The sequence below is a fragment of the Falco biarmicus genome, chromosome 8, assembly GCF_023638135.1.
Source record: "Falco biarmicus isolate bFalBia1 chromosome 8, bFalBia1.pri, whole genome shotgun sequence".
NCBI lineage: Eukaryota > Metazoa > Chordata > Aves > Falconiformes > Falconidae > Falco > Falco biarmicus.
Window position 1 is genome coordinate 26902992 of NC_079295.1, and position 15470 is coordinate 26918461.

A 15470-nucleotide genomic window follows, 5' to 3' on the forward strand; every position below is an offset into this window, starting at 1 on the left:
CGGCGGGGGACAGACGGGAAGGGGGGGCGAAGGGGAGGGGAGTGCGTCAGGGGAACCGGGTACCTCGGGCGTCCGCCGATGTCGTGGGGCAGGGGCAGAGGGGTGCCCCGGGGGGCTGAGGCTGATCCTCTGTGTGGGCGCCCCCCCCCTTGGGGGCCCAGGGATATGGGGTGCGCCTGGAGGATGGAGGACCCCGAAAGTGCTGGGTGCCCCCAGGGATACGGGCTGTGCCTGGGGTGAGTGGGTTCCCAAAGGTGCGGGGTGCTCCCAGGGATATGGGGTGTTCCTAGGGTATGAGGGGTCCCCAAAGGTGTGGGGTGACCCCAGGGATAGAGGGGTAACTCAGGAAGTAGTGGACGTGCCCCAGAGTATGAAGGTCTGCACAAGAACTGGGTGCTCCAGGGATGTGGGGGTGCTCACAGGGGAAAAGTGTGTCCTGCGAACTGGATGATTCCAGGGTTACAGGGCCATAAAAATGTGGGGTGCCCCCAGGGAGTGGGGACACCCTAAGGGGGCTGTGAGGGTGCCCTGGAGCTGGGGAGGTGCCCAAACCTTTGGGGATGTTCCGAGGGAATATGAGTGACCTCGTGATGCCCCAGGGGTATGATGGTGCAACTACAACTGTCCGTGTGCCCCCAGGGAAGGGAGGTGCCCCAAAAGTGTGGGACCCCCAAGACCGACAAGCACCCCAAAGGTGTGAGGATGGAGGTGCCTCAAGGGTTTGGGGGTGCCCCGGAGGAACAGAGGTACCCGGGGAGTGCCCTCGGTGCAGGTTTCCCCCGAAGGCAGCAGGGGTGCTCGGAGGTGTGAGGGTGCCCCAGGGTTATGGGGGTGCCAGGGAGGGTCCCCCGAATCTGCGGGGCTGGCATGGGGGCACAGCTCCGCCTGGTGGCACGGCGCCACTTGGCTCGGCTCTGCGCAGCACAGCCAGGGCAGGAGGGACGCGGGTGGGGCTCCTCTGCTCTGGTCCCCTGCTGCACCCCTCAATGGGGAGGAAGCCAGCCCCGCAATGGGGGTCCCCCTGTGCCCCCAAAACGCCAACACCAGCCCCCTCAATGGGGAATAGCACGACCCAACCATTGGGAAACTGAGGCACAGAGCCCTGGCCTGTCTTTGCCCACTGGCCTGCCCACCAAAGCCCCCCAGTCCCAGAGGGCCTCCACCCTCCCGAGGGGGGCTGCAGCACCCAGGGAGTCCTCGCAGGGGAGCTCCACATCGACTGGGGGCCAGGGAACAAAGTGGGGACCCCTGGCTGGAGACCCCCAGGGGGTGCACCGCTGCAGGGGGAGAGAGGCACCCCTGGATGTGCCCCGGTGTCACCTGGTGCCGGGTGGCTCGGACACCCTGAGGTAGGGTGGGTGGGTGTGCTGCAGACTCCCCCCGGCCCTGACAAAAGCATCCTGGGGGGGGCCGGGGAAGGGTCCCTGCTGACTGCCACTTCCCCTTCATGCTAGGAGAAGGTTTTGCAACCTCGCTTCCTCCCTGGGTGGCATAAATCGGACAGCGGAGGGAAGGGGTGCCAGGAGGCAGCACAGTGGTGGCTGCAGGTGAGGGACCTTCTGACTGGCCTGGCAGGACCCCCAGGTCTGGTGCTGCTCCACGTCCTCCCACACTCTGCACCGGAGCCCTTTGGGAGTGACGCCTGGATTTTTCCCTGTGCCCGGGTGCTTCCCGGTGAGAACCAACTTGGGACCAAGAGAAGACCCCAGATTTGGGAGAACGGTGAGGGCAGCGAGTGGTGAGTCCCTGGTGTGTTCCACTGGAGATCTGGGCTTTCCTTGGGCTGTGCTGGCTCCCCCAGCACCCGGCTGAGCCCCCTCACATGTGGGGAGCCAGCTGGGCTGGGGGTCACGGTGGCTGCTCTGGCTGCCTGAGGGTCTGCCTGGTGCAGGGGGAGTGGGAGGCAGCAGGTGGGGCCACCTGGGACTGTGCTTAGAGCTCATTTGGGGTGCAAACCTCTTGTGGTCCCCAGGGACATCAGCTGTGGGTGCTGCAGGGGAGAAGCGCCCGCTCCCATTTCCTTGCACAGCCATGAAATGGAAGGGTGCTTCCTCATGGTGTATCCCTCCTTCCTCCCCGTGGGACCCCCAGGGCCACACCAGTGTCCTCCAACCCTTCCAGGGTCAGGAGGGGAAATGGGGTGCTGCTGGTTCTCCTGGCTGGGCTGGCTGTGGGGTACCAGTGGTTGAGGGATACCCGGTCCTGCAGGAACCACTGTGATTTTGGAGTGGGGAGGCAGAAAGAAGCAGCCAAAAATAGACCGAGGGGAAGCACTGGTGTCTGGCTGTGCCCCGTGCCTGTGGCAGCCCCACTCGGGGGGGACCTTGACCCATCGGCATTCCCAAGCAGCCCTAGCATTGCCAAGCCCTGGAGGGGCTCGGGGCCTCAGAGATGGGGCAGAGGGGTGAAATGAGTCTGGATCCATACTGGAAGAAGGCTGAAACCCAATGGTCTTTGGGGAGGCAGGGACAAAGCAGGATGTCCTACGTGTGAGGAGACAGGAAGAGTGACTGTCACCTGTGATTTCCACATCGTGGCTGAGCACAGGGGACATGGGGACACCTGGCAGCGCCCGGCTGAGCAACAGGAAAACCAGAGATGTGAAATATTTTCAAAGCCGCAAAGGGTGACATGTCTCTCCATCCGGCAGTGAAACCACCCGCACAGGGACAGGATTAGGGCAGGGGAAGAAGGGCATGAAACCACCTTCAGACATTCTTCAGTGCTGCCAGCCCCATGCACTGTGACTGCAGCCTCACCACCAGCTGGGCTGGCAGGAGGGGCAGCTCCAGCAGTGATGCTTGAGGGGATGGAGAAGCTGGAGGGACCCAGAGGTGCTTGGAGGATTTTGGAGGTGCCTGAGGGACCCTGAGATGCTCAAAGAGCTCAGAGGATTTTGAAGGACCCACACAATCCAGGGGGACCCAGGGATGATGGAGGGGCCAGGTGTCTCCTGGAGGGATGTGATGCTGCATTGATAAGGGAGCCCTCCAACTCAGGAAGAGGTGGCTGGTCTGTGGGGTCCCCTTTCCTCTGTGGGGGACAATGAAGGGACAGAGTTGGAGTGAAGTGCGGCAGACTGAGGGGTGCTGGGGGTGTTGTACAAAAAGACATATGAGGGTCAGTGTGCACCTGCAGTAGAGTGATAGAGAGGGGCTGCCCACTGGCTGGGAAGGGACCTGGGGGGCAATGGAAATGCCAGGGGACCCAGAGACACTGTCACCCCTGGCCCATGCCATCCTCCCACCCCACCCTCAAGCTGCTTTGTGCTCCACAGGCTAAATGGAGTCCTTCTCCTTCAATGGGGATTTCTCCAACTTCTTCACCCTCTACAACTATACCTATGACTACACAGCCATGCCTGACACTGCTATCTCCTCTGCCCCATGCCGGCCCGATGGCTCTGTCCTCAACAAGTACCTGGTGGTAGTGATCTACTGCCTCGTCTTCATCCTCAGCGTGGTGGGAAATGGGCTGGTGGTACTGGTGGTGACCTCCAGCCACACCAGCCGCTCCGTCACCGATGTCTACCTGCTCAACCTGGCTGTGGCAGACCTGCTCTTTGCCCTCACCCTGCCGCTCTGGGCTGCTTACCGAGCCCATGAGTGGGTCTTTGGCACTGTGATGTGCAAAGCCATCTCTGTGCTGCAGGAGGCCAACTTCTACAGCGGCATACTGCTGCTGGCCTGCATCAGTGTGGACCGCTACCTGGCCATCGTCTACGCCACCCGGGCTGCCACTGAAAAGAGGCACTGGGTGAAGTTTGTCTGCTTGGGCATCTGGGTCTTCTCCGTGCTGCTCTCCCTGCCTGTGCTGCTCTTCCGTGAGGCTTTCCCCTCACCCAGCAATGGCACCGTGTGCTACGAGCGCATTGGCGGTGAGGACACGGCCAAGTGGCGGGTGGTGCTGCGGGTCCTGCCACAGACCTTCGGCTTTGCCCTGCCCCTCCTGGTGATGCTCTTCTGCTATGGTGTCACCATCCACACCCTCCTGCAGACCAAGAATGCCCAGAAGCAGCGGGCCATGAAGGTCATCTTCGCTGTGGTGCTGGTCTTCCTCATCTGCTGGCTGCCCTACAACATCACGTTGGTGAGCGATACCCTCATGAGGACACGGGCCATCGCTGAGACTTGCGAGAGGAGGAACCGCATTGACACGGCCCTCTCCGTCACACAGGTTCTGGGCTTCGCTCACAGCTGCATCAACCCCATCATATATGCCTTTATTGGGCAGAAGTTTCGCAACAGCTTCCTCAAGATCCTTGCGCAGCGTGGGTTCATCAGCAAGGATGCCGTGGCCCGCTATGGCCGCACATCCTATGCCTCCACCTCTGGCAACACCTCCACCACCCTCTGAGCCCTGCTGGGACCCAACCCTCACAGCTCCCAGCAGGTCTCAGCACCCCACACACCCCAGTATCCTTGCCCAGCGCCCTTGGATGCAGGTAGCAATGCCACAGGGATTGGCAGGACCACCACTGGATGCTGGACCCTGGCTGGAAGTGGGCTTGGGCAGCAAGGGGGTAGGACCCCATTGCCAGGGGAGTGATGCCAAGCACTGCACACCCTCCTTGCTCTTTGGAGCAGAGCCTGTGACTCCGGGGATTCTGCGACCCTGCTGTGGGGACAGTGTTCGTGGCCGACAGCCATCCAGCAATAAAGGAGTTGGCATGTTGGTCACCCAGGTCTGGCTCCTCTTTGCCATTGGGAGTGAGATGGTGGGATGGGGTCGGGACACATCTCTAGGGACAGTGCGTGCTGGGCTCTCTACCTCAGTGCCAAAGCGGTGGTGCCAGCTGAGCCTGGCGGGCTGTGGGTAACCCCACTGCCCAGCCAGAGAAGGGCTGTTGCCTGAGAGGCTGTTGCAGAGGGTTCGGCATCTTGTGCATGGCCAGAGGGGACCCAGACCCGGGTCTCACTCCCTGCATCCACCCAGCCAGGTCTTGGCATTTCCCCAGTGTGGGGTCTCTTGTGTGGCATCTGTCCCACCTGGGGACAAAGCCACTCCTTCTTGACCCCAATCAGAGCCACAGTGGAGCAAATCACTGCAAGATGCCTGAGCACCCCTTCTTGACACTGAGCCAGCCCTGTGACGCCTGCCTGAAGGGTGCTAGCAGCCAGGGTGCTCCCTGCCCCCCCTGACACTGCAGTGCCAGGACATCATTGTGCAAAAGGCTGGGAACCTGTCCATTACACAACCAGGATGCTTCCGCCCCAGCTTGGGCAATGGGGGCTGGCACCAGCATGGGGCAGAAGAGCTGAAGAGGGGGCTGTGACCCTGCTGGGGTCTCTCCTGCCACCCTGTGTGCCAGGCAGCAGGGTGTCTGCCCCAGTGTGCCCAAGCATCTCTGTGTAGGGGTCTCATACTGCTCCTCCATTGCCCCTGATCCAGGATCTTGGGGGCCCTAACAATGTGGGCATGAGTAGGTGCCAGCCATCCATGCGCTGGCTCATGGGTGGCTACTGGAGTGCCCCAGAACCCAGGCCGGGAGCCCTGGGGACTCAGGGCTGGGCAGCAGCAGCAGGGGTGCTGGACAGGGACTGCCCGTTACCTTTGCAGCTGGGAAACCTCTTGCCCAAGCGGTTCCTCACAGCCCAGCAGGAAGCCAGGGCTGTTGGCCAAGAGCCATCTGCCCTGTCCCGTAGCAGGGAGGCAGAAGCAGACAGGGTAGATGGTGGCTCAGCCTGGCTGCAGCTGGGACACTCCTTATGGGGACGGTTCCCCCCAGGAGTGCTCAGACACACCCACGCCAGCACTCCCCCACCCCATGCCCAGCCTGGGGGTCAATCCGATGAAGACTGATAGACAACACAGGAGGCACAGGGGTAGCAGGAATGGGTTGTTTTCTTTTTTGTGGACCAGCCACAAGAAAGACCTATCTCAAACCCAAAATGTCAGGCAGCAGGACCTGCCTGCAGGCCCCAGACACCTAGGTACCTGGTAAGCCTGAGACGAGGCAGCCAGGGCAGGGGGTGTCCCAGGCACGGTGCAAGGGCTTGACTCATGTAGCCTGTGGGTGCCTTTGCTGGTAACAAAGCAGGCAGCAGCGCCCCTGCTTGCCCACGTCCACGGAGCATGTGTGGCACACCTTGCCCTGGCACAACCTGTTGAGAGAGTGGGTGGTGAGAGCTCTGCCACCGTGGTGCCATGCTGGTGCCCCCCTCCTGGTGCCTGCCACAGCCCACCTGCAGTTGTACCGCCGGGAGAGGAGTCGGAAATCCTTGTGGCAGCGGGCGCACAGCCCTGCATCATGGGGTGCCGGGCTGGGCTTTGGGGTGTTGATGCCTTCCGTCTTCTGCCACAGGGCATCCTTCTCCCTGCGGGAGGCAACAAATCAGCCCTGGCAGGAACACGCCAGGTGGTGGAGGTCCAGGAGCACGCCCTGGCACCCCAGACCCAAGGTGGGCACGTAAGTCTCCTGAGGTGGTGAGCAGAATGAATTTGCCTGGGCTCTGGTGCCCTCCTCTGGGCAAAGGTGTCTGGACTCCCCTGCCCACACATGGCCCTACACCAGTGGGATCCCTGGGGCTCTCACCGCAGCAGCTCCAGCAGCCGTCCCTTCATGTCGCGGATGAGCTCCTGCTGCCGTGCCTGCTCGGCACCCCGTGTGGCCTCCCGCTCCAGGGCCTCCCTCTGCGCCCGCTGCAGCGCCGATGCCCAGCGCTCACCATCCTGCCGAGCCCTGGGGCAGGGCAGCGGGGAGATCGTCTCCCTGTCACACAGCTGACCATCTCTCCATCCATCCTCGCATCCCTCCCTCCCTATATCTGCTGCCTATCCATCCCCAAGCTGGCTTCCTATCCCCACAGCCACCTTGCCATCTGCAGGGCCAGCCACCCATCTGTTTCCCAGCTGCGCATCTGTCCTTCCCCACATCCATCCCTCTGGCCTTCTGCCCACCCACCCATCCATCTACACACCCCAGATTCATTCCTCTGTTCCTCCATCCTACTAGTCCCAACTTCATCCCCCCGTGTACCCGCCCATCAAGTTATTCACCCCAAATACATCCCTCCATCCACCTACTCATGCCAAGTTCATTCTTCTACCCCTCTGTGCACCCACCTATGTAGCAGGCCCACAGTGCCCTCCTCTCTCCAGCCCTCCCTCCCCAAATCCTTCCCTCCCTTCCCCTGCCCATCCCCAGCTGCTGCTCCCCTGGGTCCAAGTGGGGTACGGTGGGCGTCCCAGGGGAAACTTTGTGGCCGGTGCGGATGGGGGGGACCTGCTGCGGGGTGATGGGAGCAGGGGGTCCCCGCCTGACCTGCCGAGCTGCTCCCGCAGCTGCGCCACCTCCTGCCGCTGCGCCTGGACTTGCTGCCGGCTCTGCCGGGCCTCCTCGCGCGCCGCGGTGGCCAAGGTGGCCAGGCGCTGTGGGAGAGCGGGGGCTCAACCCTTGCCAACCCCACCCCCCCACACCCCCCGTGGGGTCCCCTCGGGCTTGCCCCATACCATGGCCATGTCGGCGGCCGTGCCGGGCTCCCCCTCCACCTGGGGCTCCGGGGGGGGTTCCTGGGGGCCTCGGGCGAGCTCCAGCGCCCGCCGCAGCGCCTCCTCCACGGCGGCCACCTCGGCCGGGGCACCGGCACCCTCCAGCACGGCCGGCCGCCCCGCCGCCGCCAGCGCCGCCCGGCACTCCCGCAGGCGCGACGCCAGCGCCGCCGCCTCCGCCAGCGCCGCGGCCAGCCGGGCGCCCCGCGCCTCCGCCACCTCCCGCCAGCGCCGCGCCTCCTCCTGCGCCCGCGCCAGCGCCCCCGCGCCGCCGCCCGGCCCCGCCGCCGCCAGCGCCCGCCCCAGGAAGGCGTTGGTCTCCCGCAGCGCCTCGGCCTCCCGCGCCCGCAGCTGGGCCCGCCGGGCGCTGCCCAGCTCCCGCCGCTGGTGCCGCCGCTCCGCCCGCGCCAGCCGGGCCGCCAGCGCCCGCGCCGCTGCCTCCCGCTGCCCCAGCTCGGCCCGCAGCCGCGACACCAGCGCCCGCAGGGACGCCGCCGTCCTGCCGTCCTGCCCGGGCACCGGTGGCGTGGAGCCCGGCGCGCACCCCGTGCCGGGCGGCGGGGACGTGCCGGGCTCCCAGTCACCGTCAGGCTGGGGTGCGCGGCCAGCGCCACGGGCGGCCTCCAGCTCCTCTGCACCCGTGTCCTCCAGCTCCTTCTCGTCCTCCTCTTCATCGTCCTCTTCCACATCCTCCTCCTCTGCCACGTCCTCCTCCACATCCACGTCCTCAACCTCCTCCTCCTCCATGTCCTCTTCGTCCTCCTCTTCCATGTCCTCTACCTCCTCCTCCTCCACCTCCTCTTCCACATCCTCGTCCACCTCCTCTTCCTCCTCCACATCCACGTCCTCTACCTTCTCTTCCTCATCCTCCTCCACCTCCTCTTCCATGCCCTCCTCCACCTCCACCTCCTCTACCTCCTCCCCATCCTCCTCCTCATCCTTCTCCACCTCCTCTTCTTCATCCTCTTCCACATCCTTCTTCACCTCCACGTTCACATCCTTTACCTCCTCCTCATCATCATCATCCTTCTCCACCTCCTCTTTCACATCCTTCTTCACCTCCACATCCTCCTCCGCATCCTCCGCCTCTGCATCCCCTACCTGCAGGGCAGCCAAGGCAGGTGGGCATGGGTGGGCTGGCACCCCACCGTGTGCCACGGTGGGATGGGTAATGCCATTGGGCCATCCATGCATCCCGGTGCAAGTATCATCTGTCTGCAGGGCCGTCTTTGCCAGGCTGCTCCCGGCCACCGGGCTGGGCCGTACCAGTGTCCTAGAGGGGACATAGGGCTCAGGGCCACCAGGTCACTCCCAGGCTGAGCAGGGCGCCACCACCCTCCCTTCGAGCTCCCTGGGCATGAGGCAGGCATTGGGGATGGGAAGTGCAGCAGGGCTGGTGACGCTGGGTGGCACCTGGTGACAGGGGATCAGGGATGCTGGTGCTACCAGCCTGGGCACCCACAGAACAGGTGGCACCCAGAGACCCCATGGAGGCTGCAGTGGGAAATTGGGGGCTGCATGTGTGCTTTTGGCAGCGCATGCACATGAGTGTGTAAGCAGCAGAACAGGTGTGAGTGTGCTGGAGTGGCTGCATCTGCGAATGCCCTCCTGCAAGTGTGCCTGGGGGCAAAGGTGTGCACACATACAGATATGCCCCCATGTCTCAGATGTCACAGTGTCACGGTGTTGCAGCAGATCTGTGCCTGGGCATGTACTTGGCAGAGGACAGTGGGGGGGGTGGGGTGCAGGCACATGTGACATGTTCATAGGCACAGGCATAGCATGCATGCTGGCACAAGTGTCTGTGCCTGCCTGGGGCCATGTATGGAGGGCTGGCACAGCTAGGGTGGCACATGGGGTCCCAGATGGTGGGGCAACGCCTGCGTGCTGCTTCGTTATGCTGAACCCCAGGTGCCCCTGACATCCCCAGCACCCTTGATGTCCCCGGTGCCCCCTGTGTCCCCAGGCTCACTCAGAGAACATGGGCCAAGCAGTGTCCAGGTCAGCCCTGTGCAGGGCCAGGTGGAAGGTGACACAGTCCAGCTCGTAGAGGCTGCCCAGGATCTCGGCCCGGCGCTGGGGGCTCAGGAAGGGACTGCGGGCGTAGTACCACTCACTGCATACACAAAATGAGCTCATGAACTCCTCTGTGCCCCGGGCGAGCACATGCACCTTGCAGCACCCTTACTGACTGGATGCTGCAGGGTGCTGCCCGCCCTGGCTGTGCCCACCAGCACCATGAACATCTCCTGCCTGTGCCCCTGCTCTCACCGGAGGTTCTCAGTGTCGAGGAGGCAGAGCTGCAGGGACTCTGCCAGCTGCTGGTGCACCAGGCAGTACCGCAGGAAGGCTCGGCCCCTGCCCACGGGGGTCTTCAGCTGCGGGGAGAAGGGGTTATCCAGCACTGCCATGCCAGTCTGCCCCCTCCACGCCAACCCCCCCAGCCTACTGGGGGGAACAGGGCCTCCAGGGACAGGGCTGGGGGGCAGCGGAGACCCCAGAGGGGAGAAAACCCATTATAGTGCCAGTGGGTGAACCCTTGGTACCCAAGTGAGTGTGTGCTGGTGCACAAACGCATATGCACCCACAAGCAGAAGCGCACACACGTGTGCGTGTGCAAGCCCCCAGGTGCCCTGCCAGCCCATGCCCACCTTGTCCAGGGAGGTGACGAAGCGAATGCCCTCGTGCTCCTGCCGGCGCTGTGCCAGGCCCTGGCACAAGAAATCCCAATAGTCCTTGCGCTGCCCAAAGAAGCTCTTCTTCTCCTTGAGGTCAAACTGGCAGAGACACAAACTTGAGCTTGCTTATTTGGAGGAGTCCCCTGTCCCCTCAATGTGTCCCCTGTGGGGCTGGGATCCAGCCAGCTTCCCCAGCAGAATGAGTCTCAGTGTCCCCTGGCTGTCTCCTCTTTGCTGGCTCTGTGCCTCAGTTTCCCTTTTGCAGTATGTGCAATTACACATGCAGACATGGATGAGCCTGATCCAGGTGCTTACATGGCTGGGGATGCCCAGGGCTGGACAAAGCCAGCTGGGGTCATCTCAGCCCCCTGAAACAGCCAGCATGGGGACCCGTCTGCTCTCAACTGTGCCCCAGGGGAAACTGAGGCAGGGAGTGACAGGGACAGATGAGCAGCAGTACCTGAAGGAGGAACTCCAGCTGGGCACAGAGGCTGTGCAACTCCCGGCTCCCGTCTGTCACTGGCAGGTTCTGCTCCCGGTAGCTGCGGTTCAGCTCGTCCACAGTCTCTGCAGGATGGCAGAGCTGAGCTGGCACAGCCCTGCCCAGGCAGTGGGCACCCTGCCCCATCCCACCCCAGCTCCTCGTCACCTCCCAGCTCCCAGCCCTGGGGATTTCTGCCAGCGGGTGAAAGAGGAACTGCCCTGGGATGAAACTGGGGAGCGAGGGACACAGGTACCCGCTGGGCACTGCTGGTCTCCTGGGGCTGATGGCGAGGATGGGAGCAGGTGGCAGTAGCAGGGCTGGCACTGGGGGGCTCTGGAGCACCCCTGGCAGTGACCGCTCTGCTGCTCCATGGGCTGGATGTGAGGAGGGACCCGGCACAGCCAGGGTGGGATGTGCCATGCAGGGGACACACTGTCAGGGGACAGGCTGGCACACTTACTGTGCAGGTCCTTGATGATACGGTTGAGCTCCCCGTCTCCTGCCATGGCTGTCCCCGGGGGTCTGCAAAGGCAGGGGCAGCACTGAGAAGTGCCAGGCTGGCACTCACCTGGCACCCCCAAACTCTCTGCCCCAAGAAAAGGGTCTGCCCCCCCAGCTCCACCCCAGAGCTGCCTGCTTAAGGTAAGAGGTGGTGAGCTCAGACACCCCCTTTCCCTGCCCACATCTTCCCCACTACATGGGGTAGGGGGTATGGGGTGGGCAAAGGTGTCCCATCCCATACCCCCTTAGTTGTCCACGTTCCCTGTCCCAAAATGATGCCAGCCTCTGCCCCCATTCCTTAGGGGGTTCCTGAGGCTGAGTCTCCACCCCAGCCCCCACCCCAGTGTGTCCCTGTCCTCATCCCTCTCCCCATCCCCCAGGATCCAGGATGTGGGTTTGGCATGGGGGAAGCACTGCCTTTGCTTCTGCTCTCGCTTCCCTTACTTACACCATGAACAGTGTGTGGGGATCCTGGGGGGCTGAGGAAGGGGGGCACACAGCCCCCAGCATGAAGCCCCCCAAACTGATCTTCCCCACAGGCAGAGCCCCCTGGCACAGCATGCTGCCTATAGGGCTGGCACGGGGTTTGGGAGTGTTGTGGCCATGGGGTGGGGGGGCAGGTGGCACAATGCAGTAGGGTGTTTTTGAGGGGTGGTGGGTGGCAACCTGGAGATAGGGCAAGGGACAGTGCCCATGGAGGTGGCAGGTCCGGGGCTTGTCACCGCAGCAGGTGGTGGCTGGGCACAGGGCTGGGGGAGTACACGTGTGTGTGCAGGGCAGGGGCCGTGTGTGCTCACAGGAGCGTGTGTGCACAAGTGTGCACAACCATGCATGAGTGCTCTGTACCCCCACCCCCCCACACCCCCCCATGGCAGAGTGGCTCAGCAGGCAGAGCAGGACACGGGACTCCTGATGCCTGAGTTCCCGTCCTGGTGCCCTTGGATGACCTTGGACAAGCCATCTACCCACCAGCCCACCCTGCCCATGCTTCAGTTTCCCCTGGAAGAGGAGCCCCTTACCTGTGGCTGGGAGCTGTGGGATGCCCCAAGGTGTTTGCTGGGTGCCAGGGGGGACGCTGCAGTGTGCCTGTGCCCACGCCGTGCCTGCCTGCTTCTCCTTTTGTACCTCAGCCAGGAGGAAGTGTGGGAGGCTGGGGGGGCTGCAGGAGCCACCCCCAACGAGCTCCACATCACATCAGGCACCGCGGCTTGGTCCCCCAACACCCAGCTCCCTGGTTTGGGAGGTGCCAGTCTTGGGGAGGAGTCCAGTGAGGCTGGTCCCTCCGTGTAGCCCCATGGTGTGGGGGAAGGACAGTGCCAGGCCTGGGGGTGACCCTGATGCCCTTGCACGCAAATGGGGCTTGAGAGTGCTTTGAGGGACCCCTCTGCAGTTTTTGGGGACAGGGTCTGGGACCCATACCCAGCTAGCAGCAGCCCCTAGCACAGTATTCCCCCTCCCATGCACAACAGCCCCCAGGGGCAACAGCCCCTAGTCACAGAGATACCCCCTTCCAGAAGCTGCAGCCCATTCCAGCAAGGCCCACAGCCCCCCTTGGACATCTGCCCCCACATCGGGGCTATGCCCCTAAGCCCAAAGCCTGGGTGTAAACTCTTCCCGGGGCACCCAAGGCCCCCCCTTGCAATGTATGCCTGGGGGGCCCCCAGCCTGGCAATGCCTCTCAGCCACCATGCCCGTCCCCCTTTGTTGTGCCAGCCCTGTCCTGTGAGTTTCTTCTGCGGTGGGGACTAAATCTGCTGGCAGGGGGGCAGGTGGGATGCCAGCTCACCCTGCCAGTGCCCCGCATGGGGACCCACTGCCATCCTGCTCCCCAGCACTGTCTAACTTGCTGGATGCCCTCAGTGACACCCAGCTGCCCCCACATCCTGCTGCCCACTGCACCCACCTCACAGCACCCACTGCCCCTACCTGTGCCACCCGGGGGGCCAGGGGGGTACCCGCCTCCCCCAGGCCAGGCCTCGGCTCAGCTCCAAAGCGAAAGTAGGAAGTGATGCTGAGCGGGAGCCTGGGCCTCCACACACCCTCCCGGCTCCTGGGGGCGGGGGGTTATGTTGGGCCGTGGGGTGCCCCTGAGCAGCTAGAGGGCACGAGGGAACTGGTGGCAGTGCTCTGGGTGACCCCAGCCTCCCCAGCACCCCCTTGCTCCATGCCACCCCGCAGTGGGTGGTGCTGCGGGCATGGAGCACAGCACCCCACGTTGGATGGGGGGTGGGGTGGATGGGTAGATGGAGGCAGGGTGGTGGAGCATCACCTCACTGTGCCAGGGAGATGCATATGTGTGTGCACACATGTGTAAGATTGCATCTGTGTGCAGGCTGCGTGTGCACGGCTATGTGCGTGCACATGTAGGTGCAGGCAGTATACATGTGGCAGGCACGGGCATGGGGCTGAGGGCACCCATGTGTGCATGTACACACATGCATATGCCCACGGTTGCACCTACCTGCTCCATGCCAGGCACCCCACGGGCAGGACACTGATACCCACAGGGGGGCTGTGCCCCTGCCCACCCCTTGCTGGGGTGGGTGCCACCCCACTGCAGCACCCTGGCAGCAGGATCCCCTGTCCTTGCCCCAGCCAAGGGCCAGGGCCAGGGTGCCGGGGGCTGGGGAGGGGAGAAGACGCCTGCCCGTCCTTGGCGCGGGTGCAATTCAATTAACGAGGCCTGGCCCTTGTTCAGCACAGCCAATAAAGCTAATGGCCCTGCACAGGCCTGGTGCTGCCCAGCGGGGGGGTTTGGGGGGCCATCTGCTAATTAAATGGGGGTGGGGGACAATGGAGCCAGCAGTGATGTCACCTCATTGGTGCTCAGGGTGGGGGGCTGTACCCTGGCATACACTGGCACCCCCTGCCCGCCAGCCCTCTGCCAGCCCCAGGGTGCCAGGCAGGGTGTGGAGGACAGCCATGAAGTGTGTGGGACCCCCAGAATTCCCTGCCTGCCATGTCTCTCCCTGGCACCGCTGCTCGTTAGGAGCCTTCCTGAGTCAAACGCAATTAGTACTCAGGCCTGGCATGGCTGCTGCCCACGCTTGGGCGCTGGCACTGGCAGCCACCCCACAGGGACAGGTCCTTGCCCAGCATCACTGCCGCATCGCAGTGGCATCTGGGGATGCTGCCGCCAGCCCCCCTTGGCACCACTGCAATGGGTGTCTGTGTGGGTGCACCTTGTCCCCCTGCCCTGTGTAAACCTTGTGGTAGGGTGGGGGTGCCCACAGCTGTGTGGGGGTGTCCTGTGGCAAGGGGGTCCCCTGGATAACACCGTGCCCACGGCGTGGTCCATCAGCCAGGCACCCTTTGGAGAGGGGACCCCAATGGAGGGGGCTGGATGGGGGGTCCCTGAATGTGTCCTCAGGCTTCTTGGGAAGGAGAGAGGCTTAGTGGGGTGCCAGGGGGGCTGGCAGAGGGGCAGGGAAGCCCCTCCATGTGCAAGCACTGCCATTTAGGGTTTAGGGTGGGCAGGGGGTTCTGCATGGAAACTGAGGCAGTGTCGGGGTGGGGAGTCGCGGGTTGAGCTGTGACCGAACCCAGGTGTCCGGGCTCCTCCAGCTCCAAACCAGAGGGGGCTGGAGAGGGGGCAGCTGCTGGGGTCTGGCGTCCACCCCAGGGGATGCCGTGCCCGGGGGCAGGCAGGGGAGCCCGGGGGGCGCCGAGCCCCGTGTGCAGAGAGGAGGAGGAGGCGGCGGAGGAGGGGGAGCGTGGCGGAGCTGGCTCCTACCCAAGCACTGCAGGACATGGGCGGGCACGGTGCTCCCTGCCTGGCTGCCAGCGCGCAGGCGACGCTGGGGGACCGGCGGGGGGAGAGGGCCCGGTGGGACCGCAGCCCCCCAGCCCGTCGCCGCGCGGCCCCGTGCCCACCGCCGGGCACCTCCTGGGCACTGCCCGGGCACCGGACCTTGTTGCAGCCGGGGAGAGGCACGGCTGGGTTCGGCCGTCCCCCCGAGTGCGCCGTGGGCAGGGGTCGGCCCTGCGCACCCCACCGGCCGGGTGACCCCCGGGCAGGGGCACCATGACCCGGCTGAGCTGGTGCTTTGTCACCTTGGTTCGCTGGGGGAAGTCCTTGGTGTCCTGTCTCCTGCCCCTCCGTGCCTGCCGCCGCCGGGAGGTAAGCAGGCACCGCCGGGCACTGCGTTAGGGTTAGGGTCTGCAGGGGGGGCATGGAGATGGGGTGGGCTCCGGTGGGTGCAGGGGGAGGGGGGTACAGGCTGGCACTGGCCCTGCCTCGTGCGGGCAGCGGTGGGTTAAACCGAGCATATGCATGCCAGGGTGCCGGGCATGTCCTTTGTCCCTCCTTGTGTCCC

The 15470-nt window shown here is 64.2% G+C and overlaps 2 protein-coding genes across 9 annotated transcripts; one reads left to right on the forward strand and one right to left on the reverse strand.

The window, feature by feature from the left end:
- Positions 1–125: 125 nt before the first annotated feature.
- On the forward strand, positions 126–4676 carry LOC130154370 (C-X-C chemokine receptor type 2-like). 3 transcript variants are annotated; one of them, XM_056350397.1, is made up of 3 exons: positions 126–236; positions 1455–1749; positions 3278–4676. In XM_056350397.1, exon 3 carries the CDS (start codon positions 3283–3285, stop codon positions 4354–4356), a length of 1074 nt encoding a protein of 357 aa, XP_056206372.1. In that variant the 5' UTR covers positions 126–236; positions 1455–1749; positions 3278–3282; the 3' UTR covers positions 4357–4676. The 3 variants fall into 3 exon arrangements, with proteins under 3 accessions (XP_056206372.1, XP_056206370.1, XP_056206369.1); XM_056350395.1 differs by having other exon boundaries at positions 1455–1738; XM_056350394.1 differs by having other exon boundaries at positions 127–236; positions 1455–1722.
- Positions 4677–5826: 1150 nt separating this feature from the next.
- RUFY4 (RUN and FYVE domain containing 4) lies at positions 5827–13169 on the reverse strand. 6 transcript variants are annotated; one of them, XM_056350402.1, is made up of 12 exons: positions 13081–13163; positions 12174–12385; positions 11114–11175; positions 10630–10736; positions 10143–10268; positions 9763–9869; positions 9464–9607; positions 7453–8764; positions 7265–7371; positions 6536–6682; positions 6186–6317; positions 5827–6104 (listed from the first exon to the last, which is right to left on the reverse strand). In XM_056350402.1, exons 3-12 carry the CDS (start codon positions 11157–11159, stop codon positions 6002–6004), a joined length of 2331 nt encoding a protein of 776 aa, XP_056206377.1. In that variant the 5' UTR covers positions 11160–11175; positions 12174–12385; positions 13081–13163; the 3' UTR covers positions 5827–6001. The 6 variants fall into 6 exon arrangements, 5 of the variants coding, with proteins under 5 accessions (XP_056206377.1, XP_056206374.1, XP_056206373.1 ...); XM_056350399.1 differs by having other exon boundaries at positions 5827–6317; positions 12174–12270; positions 13081–13169; XM_056350398.1 differs by having other exon boundaries at positions 5827–6317; positions 13081–13164.
- Between the last annotated feature and the right edge of the window lie 2301 nt (positions 13170–15470).

Bases quoted from the DNA above. Each gene is read 5' to 3' on its own strand.
- LOC130154370 (XM_056350397.1), top strand. From the start codon at position 3,283: ATGGAGTCCTTCTCCTTCAATGGGGATTTCTCCAACTTCTTCACCCTC.
- RUFY4 (XM_056350399.1), bottom strand. From the start codon at position 11,159: ATGGCAGGAGACGGGGAGCTCAACCGTATCATCAAGGACCTGCACA. The intron at 8,765-9,463 runs GTGAGCCTGGGG...TGTCCCCTCTAG, and splicing joins GCTTGGCCCATGTTCTCTGA to GACACTGGTACGGCCCAGCC. The intron at 7,372-7,452 runs GTATGGGGCAAG...GCTCTCCCACAG, and splicing joins CGGCCGCCGACATGGCCATG to CGCCTGGCCACCTTGGCCAC.